Source organism: Fistularia commersonii, chromosome 27, assembly GCF_037954325.1.
Source record: "Fistularia commersonii isolate RoL2024-O1a breed Wild chromosome 27, RoL_Fcom_v1.0, whole genome shotgun sequence".
Taxonomy (NCBI): domain Eukaryota; kingdom Metazoa; phylum Chordata; class Actinopteri; order Syngnathiformes; family Fistulariidae; genus Fistularia; species Fistularia commersonii.
In genome coordinates this window covers 2,765,431-2,782,025 of record NC_141310.1, presented here as the reverse complement: position 1 = coordinate 2,782,025, position 16,595 = coordinate 2,765,431, and the positions used below count along the sequence as shown (strand labels likewise).

Genomic DNA, 16,595 nt, shown 5'->3' with positions numbered 1-16,595 from the left:
ACTCATTTCACGTAGGTACACGGCCACTGCCATTGTTGCAGACCGCGGAGCGCCATTTGAAAAAAAAAATTGTTTGTGTGACATAGCCTGCCGCGTCAGGCACGCATTTCCAACGGCCTGGTTTTTCGGACTATCAATATTAAGACTCTTAGACTCATTGGATAGTCCGTGGTTATTCTTCCCACCATGCATGCAGAACATGAATGCGGTGGCAACTTCACACTCCATGTTGTGGGTGTCGCCTTCATCTTCTTCACAGCAGTTTATTTTTGAGTGTGGTGCACACTCAAGGTGCACATCGGTCACATCGGCCCCTACCGTGGTCCCTTGCTGCCGGTGAGAATGGAAAGCTAAAAGGTTTCCTGTAACAAACTTGAAGCCGGACAGTTCCTTGACACTTTCAGTCCGAAAGCGGCTATTGTGCGAAGCGACACTTTCAGTCCGAAAGCAGCTATTGTGCTGAGCTAACTCGCAACACTATTATCTTCACATTGGCACGACCACTGGACTCAGAGCGAGCTTGCCCTTTTTTATATATAGACATGTTTTTTTTATACAGAGGTTATGATCGGACATGTTCAACGGAGACAAGATAAGATTTGTGTTTACACTCCCAAGAGGTCATGCAGTCCGGACCACCTCCAAATATGATCACATTTGGAGGTGACCGCTCTGTTCCCTTAGAGTATCCCAAGTGTGTTCATGATTGTATCTAGACTTGTCGACTTATCACATGATCACTCAGGTGTAAACTGGTTTTCATGGCATTGAAACGACCGCTTTCTTTTTGGACAAATGTAGTCATAAGAGACAGGGAGAGTAGTAGTGTGCCCTGTCATTCTGCTGTATGCTGCTTTTGGTTTTGCCTGCGGCCGCTGACATCAACGCGGCTTTCACTCGCTGGGTTCGACATAACTGCTCCTGCTCGAAGAGGACAAACAGGCAGAAGAGAAGCGTGCTCCTACCTGATGCTAACGCAGCTGAAGGGGGAGGACCGGCCTCTCCGCCACTTTTTTGACTCATGATTTTTGGGGTCGGCTGGGTGGAGGAAGGCAAATGTAGTTCTCTAGGCAGAAGGTCATACACTGACTCTGTTGAGAAAAAAAAGACGGGGGAAGAGAAAAAGGAATAATGCGTAGATATTAGGAGAACCCCAGTATGTTTTGGTGAATGAGAGCTGCAATTAAAATGCATCACCTCAATAACTGAACAACGGCAGGGACAACACCCAAATGACACCAAAACACCGCTGTGGGAGGATAACTGTCTGATATTATTAACAGCAGACATGGTGACTGGAAAGGAAATATTCAGGATGCACACCAATGTCATTGCGAACAATGCATTTCAATTTCAGCCTCACCTCCCTCCTTCTCAATGCGTGACACATGGACACCCGAGGAAGGTATAACGAAACTGGGACCAGGAACGGGGACGTTTGGGGATCAGGGTTGACAATGAAATACCAGTAATGGAAGTTAAAACAATAGTTAGTCACCAGGAAATAGTAGAGAAAGGACCACGATGAGTTAATACCCCACGGCCACTGGAGAAACAATCGGAGCGGTCACCTGGCGATGCCACACACCACTGGCTCAATGCAGACATTTTGGATATCTCTACTTGATTTAGTATGTCTTCCACAAGATGGAAAAACAATACAATACATCACAACCCCCCGAGTTACATCTCTAAAAGCGTGTCTCCCAGTGAATTAATAGAAAACATCAATTTGTCTTTCCTTGATCAAGAGGGCCAAAGCAATAAGCGGAGTTTCTGAACACCGAGGGGTGGACACGGGCACAGAAAAACCCATAAATGCCGAGGCTACCGCGGTAAAAAGCAAAAGCTGCGCGGCATCGTTGCATGCTAGATAAACATTAGATCTCATTACAAACAGGCAGCGCGGCCGCACAAAGCCTCCCTCTCTTCTCTCTGTGACTCCCTCAGGGCCGACAGGACACGGGGAGGGGAGAAAGCCTTGGGTCAACAGCATGACAACACATTTACTAGCTGCCTGATTCATCATCCAAATATTATGGTACGAACTTAGAACGGCCATTACAGTTGCCTGACTCTCTTCTCTGCCAACTGCCAGCTTTAATTACTTGCAGCTGAGCCCCAGGGTTCTGTGAGTATATCAGATACTTAACCCTCCCATTGTTACCACTGGCTGTGTACAATAGACAAACCTGGGACATACTGAAACCGGCCCATGCCTCTTCATTCCCAAAGCCCCTCCAGTCTCTTGCAGCTCGGCGCAAAAGAGCAGGGAATGCTGGTTCCCAGAAAGGGAGCTTAAATCTGGACTCGGCAAACTCATGTCCCTCACACTCAAAACCGTGCATACACACTGGGTCGGAGTGTGGCTTTCCTGGCTGTTTGCTAAGTTCTCCAAACAAAAATCACACACACACATGCATGCACATGCACTCATGCACACAAACAGCCGCCCTCCCACCCCCAATCATTGCCACCACCTGCACAAAAACACATTCTCTGCCCCTGCGTCTACTCTTAAAACTCCACAGTCTTCTTGGGTCTCACATGCAGAAACACGTGCCGCAAGTGGGCAGCGCTTCCAGTAAACAGATTGCCAACCGCACAGACAGAAAATATGTACTCTTCCTTCCATGCAGTGGTCTTGAATCACTGGCTGGCTTGTTCAAAGTCTTTCCACAGTCCCCTGACGCTTTTATAAAAAAAAAGTGAAAATTCCTATTTTTCACAATATTTGTTTCCTGTTGAACAGGGTGCAATTCTTTATTGACAACAGCAACCCTTTCACACAGAAGTTATATATAGGCAACATTCTGAGCTGGAAAACAAGGTACTCAGACTCCAGACAATAGTGCGGGCCACAATTCTCTTCTTTCTACTCGTCTGTGCTCATGATGATGACAGATTACAGATTGACCAATAATATTAACAGTGACGCTCATGTGCCTGATATTGCTGAGCTTGATCGATACAAATGGCTAGACTTGATCCGAGTTAAGTGATGACGACGATGATGATCATCATCATTGTCATCACCATCGATTATTTTTCTAGCTTTAACTTATGTAGCTTTGTTCCACATTCTGTGTTAGCGGCGAGCTAAACAAAACAGAAAAGTTAAATCCAAGTTTCGCGTCACAAATCTGGCCACGTGTTTCGATATTTTTCGGAGCCAGCAGACAAATACTCACCTTTTCATTAGTTTGTGATGGTTATGCAGTGCAGGCCAAATTGGTGAGGGGAAAAAAAAAAGAAAGCGCTCACCATGTGAATGGCAGGACTTACACTCCCATTCATTTCCCTCACATTCCTCCTGCTTGCTCTTACTAGCCCCAGCACCTGGGGCGTGGCACTGCTTTTTGGCTGAGTGACTGATTTAACCCCCCCCTCCCCCAGCCACCCACCCACGCCCACACCGCCACCCCCATCCTCCCTCCACTCCACCTACCGCTCTCTCCCGGTCTTGTTTACTATGCTTGCAGACCCCTCTCTGTACTTCAATTTGCTCAACAGGTTAGCCATATTCTCAAGTGGAACCCTAGAACAAGTGGGACAAGTCGCAAGTGGAACAAAGCAATTGTATCCTGATTTTTTTTTTTCTTTATGCCAGAGCAATATGCAAGGTGAAATAACTCCACTTGGTGAAACAGGAATTTTGGAAGTTAGATTATTGATTATTCAAAGCAGAGAAGAGAAACAAACTGGCAGGGCCGGCACCTGCAGCAAACCATGTACAACAACCCTGAAATGTTTACAGCCAAGCCTACAGGAAGGCTGCCAGGGACACCATAGCAACACGGATTAGTGGACAAGTCGTTTGCACCTCTGGTGAGATAATGCTGGGAAAATGAGAACATTTTAAGCTCAGAATTATCCTACGTGAATAAGGAACCGGGCCACCGTCATCGCAGGATGTTACATAAACAGCTGTGTTACAGCAAACCGACGAGAAACATCTCAGGTACCTGAGATCACGCGGCTCATTGTCAGCGCTCTACTAAAGGGTAACACTGGTACCCCAAATATGACACATTAGAGAGGCAACTAATTCACATTAACTGATGTGAAATTCAAACTGTGTATAATACAGGATCAAATATGATGACTTGACTATCACTAACACTGACTAATGGATTACTCAATGATTTGGATTCACACTTACGTTTGTCAGACACTGAAGAATGCTGCTGGGTGCACAAAGGTTCTCCGTCATTATTTTTTGCAAAGACACCCGAATGGTAACCGAATGTGAGAAAGTATTGCTAGTCCACCACCTGGGTTTGAGATTTGGATTGTTGAACAGCGAGATTCCTGTTCTGCCTGAGAGATTGTGACATATCACGGGCTGCCTTCGCATCGGAGGCGCAGGGGGATAAGTCGTCTGCAGCTTCACAAAGTTTCTAGGCAACAAAGACAGCTGCATCAACAGCTATCACCGGCACTGGGCTTCACCTGCTTCATAGAACATTTGCATATTCGTACACCTGCTCGCCCTGTAGAAATATGACTTTGTTTAGTGAATACACTCCTGGACATGAAAAAAAAATTGTGAAGATCTTTATCTACCTCTACACAGCACACACACACACAAACACACACATAACTCTTAACATACAGACAAAGAGAAGCCACTGGCTGCTATATATACAAAATGAAGACCGAAGAACAGTTCTTCTTATTGCGTTGAATGAAAATCAATAAATAAACGCAGTGCAATAGACATCCGTGGATTACAATCGTCAGAGCTTGCAGATCTTGGTCTCAACCAGCGATCTCCTCTCCATCCGTCTCTGACCTCGGCTGTTGTCCCATGACCTCTTCATCAGATTTTAAATGCTCAGATGCAGCCCCTTGGCTCTGGGCCCTGCGCTTATTCAGCAACTAAAAGGTTCTCATTGTGGAAGGTCTGAGAGGAAAATGCACAACGTTATTATGAGTGCAGCTGTTTCGTAAATCAAGTTCTTATTTTTAGCTTGGCCTGACGATGGTTACTAGCCGGTACACGTACATGTCCTCAACATCAGCCTAGACACCGTTTCATGCACATCAAGGTTTGATTTCAAGGTCTGAAATCGATGAGCAACGACTGCTGCAAATCCAGTATTTAGATGTGCAAGATGTGGGTTCCTCCTCGGCCTGCCCTCTGTCTTCTCCCCAGGTTGTGGAATTTCAGTCTTGCATTTATCAGTCAGACATGAAAAAGTGTCTTGCCAAACTATTGACATAAGCAAGGAGAAGACTACACATAAGGGGGTTCTATATTCTTTGTAATTCAGACGGGATGGATTGAATTTATGCATCTATGATGTTCTGACTACTTTGTGTGCATATTACTTCAAATATTACAAGTATTACACTTTTTCAACAGAGGCCTGCGATAAATTATTTAAAAAAAAAAAACTTGTTTTAATAAGCAATACATAATAAAGTCTTTAAAATAAACAAAAAAAAAATCAGGAAAGAATTTCTATTGTGGAGATTTTCCTTGGACATGACAAACTAGCAAATTATATTTTGTTTGTTATCACAACCAACGGCTCTGACGAAGAGTAATGTTTACACGGAACCACCTGTCTCACTATTAGATAAAAACAAAAGGCAAGTCAGTTAGGCCTTCAGTGACGAGCAGTCATACCTTGCTCAGGGTCTATGCCTTACTGCCACCCCCCGCTCCCTCACACAACACCGTCGAACTCGCCCCTGATGTGATAAATGTGCACCAGTATGCCTTTCAGAACACACTTGCTACTATCTTATATTTTGCATTACATGCCTCCATGTTAATGCGTCAGGCGTGAAAACATGGTGGTTTGTGTTTGATATGTACTCACAAGCATATGTACATGCAGCACAACAGTGGTAGCGCTAGCAGGTGTCAGTTTTTGTTTTAGCGTTACAAGGGGTAGGGGACAGTTTTCTATGACATATTTTCTCATCTTTGCAACAGTTAAAATAACATCAATGACATCAGAGGACAGCACACAAACAAGCTTGTGCATGTACACTTGACACACTAGTATACTTGATCATATCGACACACACACATACACACATACACACACACACACACACACACACACACATACATAGAGATTGCAGAGTAGCATGAGGCTAGGTGTGCTAGGTGATAAAATGCATGCATGCAGCAGTCACACACACACACACACACACACACACAAACACATCACTTACGCACGTTTCTTTTTTAAAATTCATTAACTTTAACCAGAAGAGAACCGTTACAGCAATCCAGGCATTTTTGTGTGGCTCACAGAAAAACTGTGCTGAGGCAACAGGAAAAGCTTGTGACAACACCACACGCAAATACTGAGGGTGAGACATCGTTGAGACACATTTAATCTGAGCGCAGAAAAAAAAAAAATCCAAGCCAAAATACAGTTATTGTTTGCGTAGTATCCCCCCCCATACTCCTATTCAAACTTATTTGTGTAGTTCCACTGCGTTACTGAGGTTTAAAAAAGTAGCCAGTCTGCATTAAACAAAGTTTAGGGATGGTCTTGGTAGAGAAAAGATGAAAAGCTGAGCAAACAATTCATCATTCGACTCGTGACGGCAAATCAAATTCGAGATCACCATCCTTTTTAGACATTACATTGGACACTTTGTTTGTCCTTTGACTTCTTGTGACTTCTGGTTTTACTTTGATAGTTTGCGTTTTTCACATTACAGCCTGACTTTCTCTGGCTGAATGTGTGAAAACTCTTCCTTCCCCTGTGTCTTTTTGCCTGTGCCAGCTGATCATTCCTTCGCAGATCTACCTGTTCCAGCTGCCAATATAAGTGCACCTGTCTGGTGTTAAAAGGTTTTTTCCTCAAATCTGTCTTCAGTCTTTGTCCAGAGCGAAAACTTATCAGTATTCCTTTACTGTTGGTTTCCATTGTTGTCTCATTTAGTTTGTTGAGCTTTATTTAATAAATTCATCCTTTACTCTGCTTGCTTGTGTTCCTGTCCTCATCCTTCCTTCCTTCCTTCCCTTTTTACATACTCAATATTTCAAGTCCAGTCACATTTTGTCAGTGTTTAAAAAAAAAAGAAGAAATGACAAGGGGGCCTAAAATGAATCATCTCATAGTCGGTGCATATTTAGCATCAAAAAGGATTCATCCTGCATCGTCGTTTCACAAAAGCTAGAATCGTAGTTAAAAAGGAATTGAAATGCAGTCTCTAGGTTATGCAGGTGAGGCAGTCAGTAACCGGTCTCACTCCATTTTCAGTGAAGCAGTCATGGCAGAGCTTGTTGCCAAGAAAAATCCCAAATCACATTGTTGGATTCTTTTGGTCCAAGGGATTCCATCTATGCATAACATACCCACACAAACACTTTTTAAGATGTTTGTGTGCACAAACACAACTTGTTGATGTCACAGCTTTCCAAGCAGAAAAGACTTATGTACAGAAGTGGGACAAATCAGGGGAGGACACATCACGACAGAACTGCCCTAACCAGGAAGCAAATCTGGGCCACTTCTCCAGAGTCTCTCTCTCTGCCCAGCAGGGCAAAAGGGAATGCTAGGGGTTTCCAACTAGACTTTTACAGTGTAAATATTGCTTTCCCATGACTATATACACATACACACATATTCCAGATATAAAAAAATTGAATAGAAACAGAGATCCACCATTGTCTTTGAAATGCAGTATATTCTGCACAATGTGGTAGAAACTGTATTGACATGCTAGGGACCCACAGGAAAGGCTTAACCTTCCTGCCACCAGGTCCTGTGTGACAAGCCAGCTGTCTCCTACATTGGAAAAATTTTCACGCGTGCCAATATATGTCCTACGAAGACCATAATTTATGCGCAGGCGTTCCACTGCACACTCAGAGGCGCCTGCCGGGTTGCTGACGAATTTTCAGGAACTGCCACCCGATTAACCCTTTCAGCTCGACTGCGTCAGCTGCTGGTGAGATGTGCTTTCCAAGATGACCAAACAGAACACGGTACCACGTGGACCAACAATCTGTCTAAATCTGTCAAGATATTTGAAATGGGTTTTTGACAACACAAGAATTCCTGCTGCCAGTCACAGGATCTTGCACGTTTATATGTTCATATTCTCACTGAGATGAGGCAAACTCGAGCGGGAGAGTAGAACGAACACTAGCGCTCAGGCAGGTCGAGACACGCTGAGATGGTGGGAAAAAGGAACGGTAATTTCTGCTTGTGACATTATACTGACTCATAAAATTCAAAGAAAAAAGTCCTCTTTGCCAACATGAAGGAGATGCGGGAGCGTAGCAATAAATTACAACAATACGGTGATGCAACATTTTGTGATGCAAAATGTTTGGTGTTGGAAATCGAGGACTAACATGATAGTTTCCTAAAAAATCTGATTAAGAATTTGGCTGGATAATATTTAGAAAAGAAAATTGTGTATTCTTCAGGTTTAATGTTGTTTCTGTTTATTCTTGAAGGAAAAAGTCTCAGGGAACAAGACCACATGGAAGAGAGATTCACATCAGTGTTGCTTTGACATCTGTTTAGGTCAGTGATTTTACTTTGCTGGAGGTTCCGATTTTATTAACCTGGGTAAAGACAGCTTCATTCAGGGTTAAAAAGATATGGTATAATGGAGTCAGGGGGCTGAGGAGACTTCCAGCACCCGATCTTATTGAGAAGCATTGTGAAAGATAGGGACAGTGGCTGAATTTAAGTTTGAATGATGACAACACAGCTTTCCACTTGACAGTATTCAAACACCTTTGATTGATTCTATTGAACAAAAAATACTGTTTTAGCCTTCCCTTCCCATGAATTTATCAAATGTAAATGGAGGGATATTTGGATTGTTATGATGCACAGTCTCATCAGTGGATGCACCGAAATCCTGCACGCCTGTCTTCTAAATTTGACAGATGACAAACAGGAAAGTATTAATAATGTGTATCATAGGATAGTTGAAGTATTTGTTTTTTCCTTTGTTATACTATTATAATTGCAATTTTTTCATGGTGCATTTTCCCAAAATATCATGCACGGCTCAGGTGGTTTGAGCAATCGTCTTGGAACCAAATGTTCCCGGTTCGATTACCGAGCTCCTCATAGCCTGCCCTAAGCAAGACGCTGCACATGGCTCATCCATGACGGGCTTAATGCTGTAGTCAAATGATGCTAATGTTATGCTGTATGTATAACTGAATGCGACTTGAAATAATAGGCTTTCGTCTTTTATATAAGCTATCAGCCTCTGAAGCAGCTGGTTAACCCTAAAAAGAAACATCTTAAAGTTCATCTTCTCTGCTTTTCTGACGCCACGGGGCCCTTATAGCAAGACTATGGGGATTTCAGTGGAGACAGTAAGGATGGGTGGACAGTTCAATGTTTCATTCAAGACATGTCTGTCAAGGAAGTGGGAGATATAGGAAATGAAAACAAAGGATATTGAGATACAAGAACCCTTCATGCCGCAGGTGTTTCTCTAACATTTCTAACATCTTCAAATACCTCAGTGTGTGGGTTTCACAGGTCGAGCAAAGCTTCATCCCCCTACGGGGAATCATAAATCTAAAACATGCTTTTGAGGCTCCATTGCAATTCAAAATATCCAGGCCACGGTGAAGAAAAAAAGAAAAACCTAAGGGCAGCTATCATATGATCCTGATTGTGACATTGTCACTCCTCCACTCCCATGTAGGTCAGTTTGGCACGATTACAATTGAAAGGACAGGGCAAAAGTGAATTTTGGCGGGGGTTCGTCACTCTCAATTGGCTCCCAGTGGAGTGATAATGCCATCACTGAGTTAAATAAGATGCACCAAGATGGAATTTGCAGTCACGGTAGAACAAATCCATATATTTGGGGGGGAACTACTGTGATTGCACTGTCCAGAGTTCGGTTCCCGCTGGATATTGCTGTGCGTCAATGCTTACCTTTACATCAATCCCAAACTCAAAGGACTATATTATCTACAGTGATGACAGTGATACAGACTTCATCATGGCTGACAGTGTGCTTGTTTAGATGCATGTAGGCCATAAACCCACGTGAGTAGACCGAATCTCACATTAAATGGTCTTTAAACAAGCGGCTCCCGAGTACAAAGTCTATGTTATCGGCGACTGAGCCGAAGCATCATTTTCTCCTGTGTGCTCACAGTGATTATGCTGATGAGTTTATCACGTAACAGAAGCGAAAAAACAAACATCCGCTGCCGGAAACAAAAAAATAATAATAAAAAATGTACACAGGAGATAATCTCCTGCAGCCAAATTACAGGTGGAATGCCAGGCTATCAGATCCATGCAATAGCTGCCTACACCTGAGGAGGTGTGTGTGCTCACCATGCTCACAAGATTTTTAAATAAAAAATTGGACTTTTGCAAACTCGGGTGTCAGGCTCCAACTAACGTGATAGTGTAGGCCAGGGTTTATAGCGCACAGCAGGCATACCATTATTGTGGTATTTGAATTCTTGCAATGGAGATTGGTCTTCTCAGGTTTTAGTCATATAAAATCTGAAAAAGGGTGACAAGTTACTTTATTTGGATTGAGGAGACTCTCTGGGAGTACTTGAGCGGTAGCGCTGTGTTGTCAACGTGGCACTTGTTGATTTATTTTATCATTCTTGACGGACATCCTGGCGAGGATGGGGGATGTGCCCGTACAAAAAGCTGTGGCCTATATCCCTGCTCTGCAATGACCATCTTGTGCACATTTGGTGTGCAACATATGTGTTTACATCTGCAGTGAAAGGTGCCCTTGTGCGTGGAGTAAATTGTTTGCATGCGGGTGGGCCTTCTGTGTGCAATCAGCCCTCTTTGAACATCAGTCGTTATGTTCTCCAGCGAGGCACCGACGTGGTCGTGAGTCAAGCGAGCTGCATCCATGGTGTTTAGGGTCTTGCCTTCCATTGCCACAGGTGCTTGTCCTAAACAGAACTCTTCAGACTGCAGTCGCTTGAGGCGCGTGATCCTTTTCGATTGTTGACAACAACTGACGTTTGGTTTATTTGTTTGTTGGTTCGCTTGATATGGAGTAACTTGGTCAATCAACCTTTTCTCCTGGTGACTTTTGGACCACACTTTGTGGTGATGACATGTTACAGCTTGGTGTGTTAAGGTGAACGACATTGTCCCACCGTCATGCACAGTAAAGCGTCAGGGCCCAAGAGATTGCATAGCTACCATACCTCCATCTACCCAGAAGACAGGAGAACTCTGTAGAGGGACTTGAGTCAGCAAAAATCACATTATTTGGGTCTGCACTAAAAAAAACTCCCCTCTTGGTTCTGAAATATGGCAGTAAAGCAATTCACACAATTCCACAGTCTGCTGGCATTTAATCGAACCGAGCAAATGAAACATGAGACAAAGATTCAATATGACTAATTATTTTTACTTGCTTCATTGGACAAGAGCTGATGCTTGCTTACTTCTGTGATCAGCCTCAGGACAAAGCATTGTGTTGAATTCATGTTCGATACTTGAGGAGTCTAAAAAGGATTTTCACTTGGCCCAGGTAACTGAGTGATGAGTCCTGTGAACTCTGCACTGCTGTATCTGGCCACTTTTTATATACCTCTCCCTATTCACCCTTTACCTGACTTCTGGATTCTCTTTTATCCTCATAATGCTGGCCAATAAAATCCTTCATAACTGAAGCACTGCATTAAATGCACAGCCAAATATAAACGGTGAGCCCCAATCCATCAGCAGCAGTTTGAAACTAGAGTAGAGAAAATGACCTTAAAATTTCGACTGAACTTCTTAAGTATAAGGAATGGGAAGGCAAGAGAGAGAGAGGAAAGAAACAGAGCAAAATCGATTGATTTTGGAAAGTTATTTCAGTATTTTGCTCTTGACCAATATAACGGCAAAGGGCTCAGACTATGAAGAGATGAAGCAACAGCCCTGGAAGGGTTTTTACAAAAACAGTCTCATAAAATGAGGGTTTATTACAAGACACTTATATTGTGGTGTCGGGTATTTACGTGTACTATTAACATTTTGGAACAGCACAAGGTAAGAGAAGCCTCTTATCTAACAGTGCTATAGCAAGGGAATTGCACGATCAAGAGCAAAACACATTTTCCTTTTCATTTAGATTAGGTCAGGCATCATTATCATCATCATTCTATTTTTGGGTAATCGTACCTTGGCAGGTTGTACATGTGCGAAAGCCAAGATTCACTCCATTCCATATTAAAAAACTTGGTTTCAGATGCATCACACACTGGAGAGAAACCCTGCAGTTCTTGAACTTTTCATGAACGAGAGTAAAATCCCCCGCACTGTGATCGGAAGGATCGCAGCACTGAGGAACCATGCGCACATTTCACTGTCTAAGTTTGCATAACATGCATATTTCCCTTTCCAGTTTATCCAATTGAGACAATTGCAGGAATCCCATCCTATCTGAGAAAGAAAATCCTTTACCAAACAGTGTCACTCAAATACCTTGACTGAAGCACAGACAGAAATGCAACTTGACATTTGGGGAAACTTAAAGAATGAGCGCTGCCACTGTAGTTTCTCCCAGTAAGACTCTGCTCCACAGCGGCCTATACCCCGGGAATGGACTCCATTCAACAGCAGATAATGTGATTATATGGCTGCTTCAGGGTAAACAAAGACCCACTTCCGTTACATGGACACAATTAACATGCTAACCTGAAATGGGCCACGCTGGAGACAAAGGTCTGCTCCATTTCTTGAAAAAGGAAGTATCTAGTAGGACGAGTGAAGGTGGCGACACGCTACAGAGGCGTGCCGTGTTGCGTTTAAAAAAAACAGACCATTCCAATATAGACCTTTGACTGTCCAAAAATTCCGGGTGTACGGGTGTATTCTAACGGTTTATGAAGCAAATGGGAAGCTGATGATCCTTTTCACGTTAAATTTTAAAAGGTGCAAAAAAAAAAAAAAAACAACCCTGGTACAACACAACATGCTAGTAATGTTTGTTGAATCTGCTGCACAACTTTGGGAAAAGTGGCAAAAGAACACCTCATGGATTTGAACAGTTGAAACCATCACACTCTGAAGTGGACAGTTGAAACCAGGTCCCGACTGTGCAGTAAATACCGAAGGTGATATTTTGACCTGAGCCAGATTGGTCTTTTTGCCGAGGTGTATTTACCGTTAATGTTTAATCAATTAGACTAAAAAGGAGGTAAAGCTGTGAAGTTGCACCATTTCTTTGAGCGTTGTTTTTACAGTCAATGCATCTTTCATTCTCACATTCGTGTAAAACACATAAATCCTACTTTATCACCTTAAAATGTATGCTTTTCATATATCAGTACAACTGATATACAAGTATTTCGTAGAACAGTCTGTCTCATTACTATGTCGGTCGGTTTGAAAACATGCCAATTGAAAATATATTCAAGTCAATAATGGGAAAAGGTATTAGCCTATACATACTACACTCCATCTCAGTATTTTCCTGCTTTGACAAAGCACTACCTCATGAGCAGGCAGCCCGCGGGGCCAAAACTGGAGCCAGGTCCTGGGTCAAAGCAGGCAAAGCTCTTTAGTGTTCTCAGAATTTTCTTATAGAAGTCTTTTTTTTTCCAAATGTAAGAGGGCTTTAAAAGGAGTCTCTTCCAAAATCAATCTTTTTCCATCCCCAGAAAAAGGAGCTGGGCTATTTTCCTTTGCACTACATGGGCAGTGTGGGCTTCAGAAAGTGATCCTGGAGGCAGTCCTGCCAAATTGTGAATTAGATGATCAGGGAGATTGTTGCTGAAGTACTTTCCCAGCATCCAGGTTCACTTTGGTTCACTCTTAGAGCTTTATACTGTTTTGACCCATTTCTTAGGGGCTCATATTGCTTGGTCATGCTGCGTTGGCCGGACGAGCGTGCATGATATGTTTCCCAGTGTTGGTCCAGGGTGTTTATTGAGGCAGACGCTGTCAGTATAGCGAGGGAGATAATATGTCCTTTCAGCTGCATGAAAAGGCATTTCAACACATATGACACCTGGGAGGTGACAGAGTCCGTCAAAATGGTGCAAACAGCAAGCAAACCAACGCGCGGTTAGTTGAACAGGTTGGGGTTCATGTCAGACAAATGTTGTGAACATAAGTAATGGCCTGACAGAAAAGAAAAGGACGGATGCCTCTATTTCATTGTGTTCCGTAAACTCTGCTGCAATGGGCCCGGTTATGTCTAATCCGCAGAATCTAATCCGCAACAAACAGAAAAAAATATTACGCTCTCCGCACAAAAGGTATATTCTAGGTCAGAGTCTTCGACTGACATGTTAGTGGCAGAGAAAACAGGACCTTAAGACCTAATTTGTTGCGGCACGGCATCAGATGTTTCCAAACAAAGTTTAATCTTTCATCGTTATATCAACAAACTTTCAAGGCAATCAAGTATTCTTTAGCACATGCCGCTAGGTTTACTCAACATAACAGAGTCAATATTAATAGAGCTATTTAAGCCAAGGTTAACACAAAGAGTAACCAGGGGGTTAATGATTGACCAGCTAGGGTTGGGTGTCAATATGAAGAAATATTTTGTTATCGACAGCTTTACAATTGTTAACAAAGCTTGAAAGAACCCAAGGGAAACCCATGCCATCGCTGCCTTTGATTTTAACGTGGTGATAAAGTATATTGTGTTGCACACTAACTCGCCGCGTGTAATAAACAACAAATGCCGGCATTTCATTCCTGTGTGACCCAACATCCATCGTAAGTGTTCTTCCTGGTTTATCCCTCGACTGCACATGTGCTTCTGACAACTCACAGCTCTGCATCAGGGCCATGCGGTAACACAATTAAATGCACATTTGGAAAGAAATGTTTCTCCAAGCTCTGTAATGTCATTAAACTGTTCTCCACGTACAGCCCCAGGATATTACTGGTCACTTCTGAGAAATTAAAAAGATGGATCTCCAGACCATGATGTCACAGCTTACTGTACTTCACGCACTGTCATGTCTCGCAGTTCACGCGCCGGCAACCTGGAATTCACTGCATTTTTTTGTGAGACCGCTCAGGTGCTGTCACTGGCAAAGCCATAGGCTCCATCGACCAATTCCCCCTCCACTCTGGTCTTGCCAGCAGAAATGTCCCGTTAGCATCCAGCGGCAAGGCTTACTTTAATATCTGTGAGCAAAATTCCCGTTTGGTTTGCATGGTTGCAGGACGGCTAGTTTCCCGAAGTGAAGTTATTTGGGTTTTATGTTCACGTAAATAAGCCGCCTTTACTTAGATGACATTCCGTGTTTCTTTTTTGGTCCGATTCTGATGTATTTCTACATCTCCAAGGAGGTGTGTAATGACTGCAGCTCTTGTAACAGTGGCCTTTCCATATAGAAAATCAAAATATCAAAAACCTGTGCACGGTGTGCTCTGAGATTTAAGTTTGATTAGTGTGTACACCTCAACGAACAATCGCACACACACGCTTGTCGGGTTGCCTCACCACCAAAATAAACCTTTCTTTTTTTTTATTGATAGAATGATTCGAAGCACAGATTGCCATGCTGTGATATTGAACACATTGTCAATCAGTGTTGATCTGCTGACCCCCAAGGTAAGTTACATTTATAGGTTTCTTCACTGACACATTGTTTGCAACTTCTGAACATTGACGCGTGTAGATACAGTTGATAGGGTGTCTAAGCATCTTGTTTTTGAATTTTCCCTGCGTAAACCTTTAGGGTCTTTCGGGCCCCCGGGGGAGTTTAAAGGGACCACTCTCGGGCGCAGAGGGGGAGGGAGCGGGGCCACTGACGGCCTCTTCAGGCACACACAGAAAACACAGCGCTGCTTTTCTGCCGCCTGGACGGGGATCAACGCAAACTGGTCCGACCGGTGTGAATGCAGCTGCTGAGGGCTGCCGTTAGCCAAGGTGGAAGGGGAGGAAGATGGAAGAAGGAGGAGGAGGAGGGAGGGGCGCTTCACCTTGCCTTTTGACACTACTACATTCGAGATTTACCTGCAGATTATCATAATCCAGCATGCGACAGTGAACGCACCACAAGCGCCAGCTAAAGGTAGGTGAACTAATAACCAGACAGGATTAAACGAGAAGGCGTATGAAGGTGATTTTTTTTTTTAAGATGATAAAAGTCGTTACCTTTAGAATACAAGGATCTGGGAGAATTCAGGTCGAGGTCCCCGCTGAAAAGGGAGATAAAGTCAGAGGGCATCGCAATCCCTCCTGGGGAAACAGGACACCCCTGAAGTCCGCGCAGCGTGACGTCGCCGTGGGGTCGAACTTTCTCTCTGACTTTCAGGAAACCTCTAAAGTTGAGCTGACGGGTCAAAACCAGTTTAAAAAAAAGAGAGAGAGAGAGAGAGAGAGAAACTCCTCAACTTCGCTCCTCCGTTACTGCGGGCGAACTGTCCTCGCTGTCACTCCGCTGGCGACTCCCCTCCGTGGGTCCGCCCACGACGCATATTTGTTTTTGGCAGCGGCTGAGCCCGAGGTGCCGCTGACAGCTGAGGCCACGCCCCCTCAGATGACGTCACCAGCACTTCCACGTCACGATCGTTCGCCACAGGACTTCTTCTGGACACTTTCCTCTGCCTATTTTCATTTTCTGTATTTGTATCTAACCGCTCTTTTGAGTAGTGTCCCCCTCTTTTCACGATCAGACGTTTTATACC

The 16,595-nt window shown here is 43.6% G+C and overlaps 1 protein-coding gene across 1 annotated transcript in view; it reads right to left on the bottom strand.

Moving 5' to 3' along the window:
- The window catches only part of nfat5b (nuclear factor of activated T cells 5b), a 34,044-nt gene extending 17,737 nt beyond the window's left edge, over positions 1-16,307 (bottom strand). Inside the window, exons 1-2 of the mRNA XM_086175289.1 lie at positions 16,063-16,307; positions 966-1,091 (exon numbers count right to left, since the gene is read on the bottom strand). Coding sequence (XP_086031415.1) covers positions 966-1,091; positions 16,063-16,135 — 199 coding nt within the window. The 5' untranslated portion in view covers positions 16,136-16,307. The remainder of the gene's footprint in view (positions 1-965; positions 1,092-16,062) is intronic.
- Between the last annotated feature and the right edge of the window lie 288 nt (positions 16,308-16,595).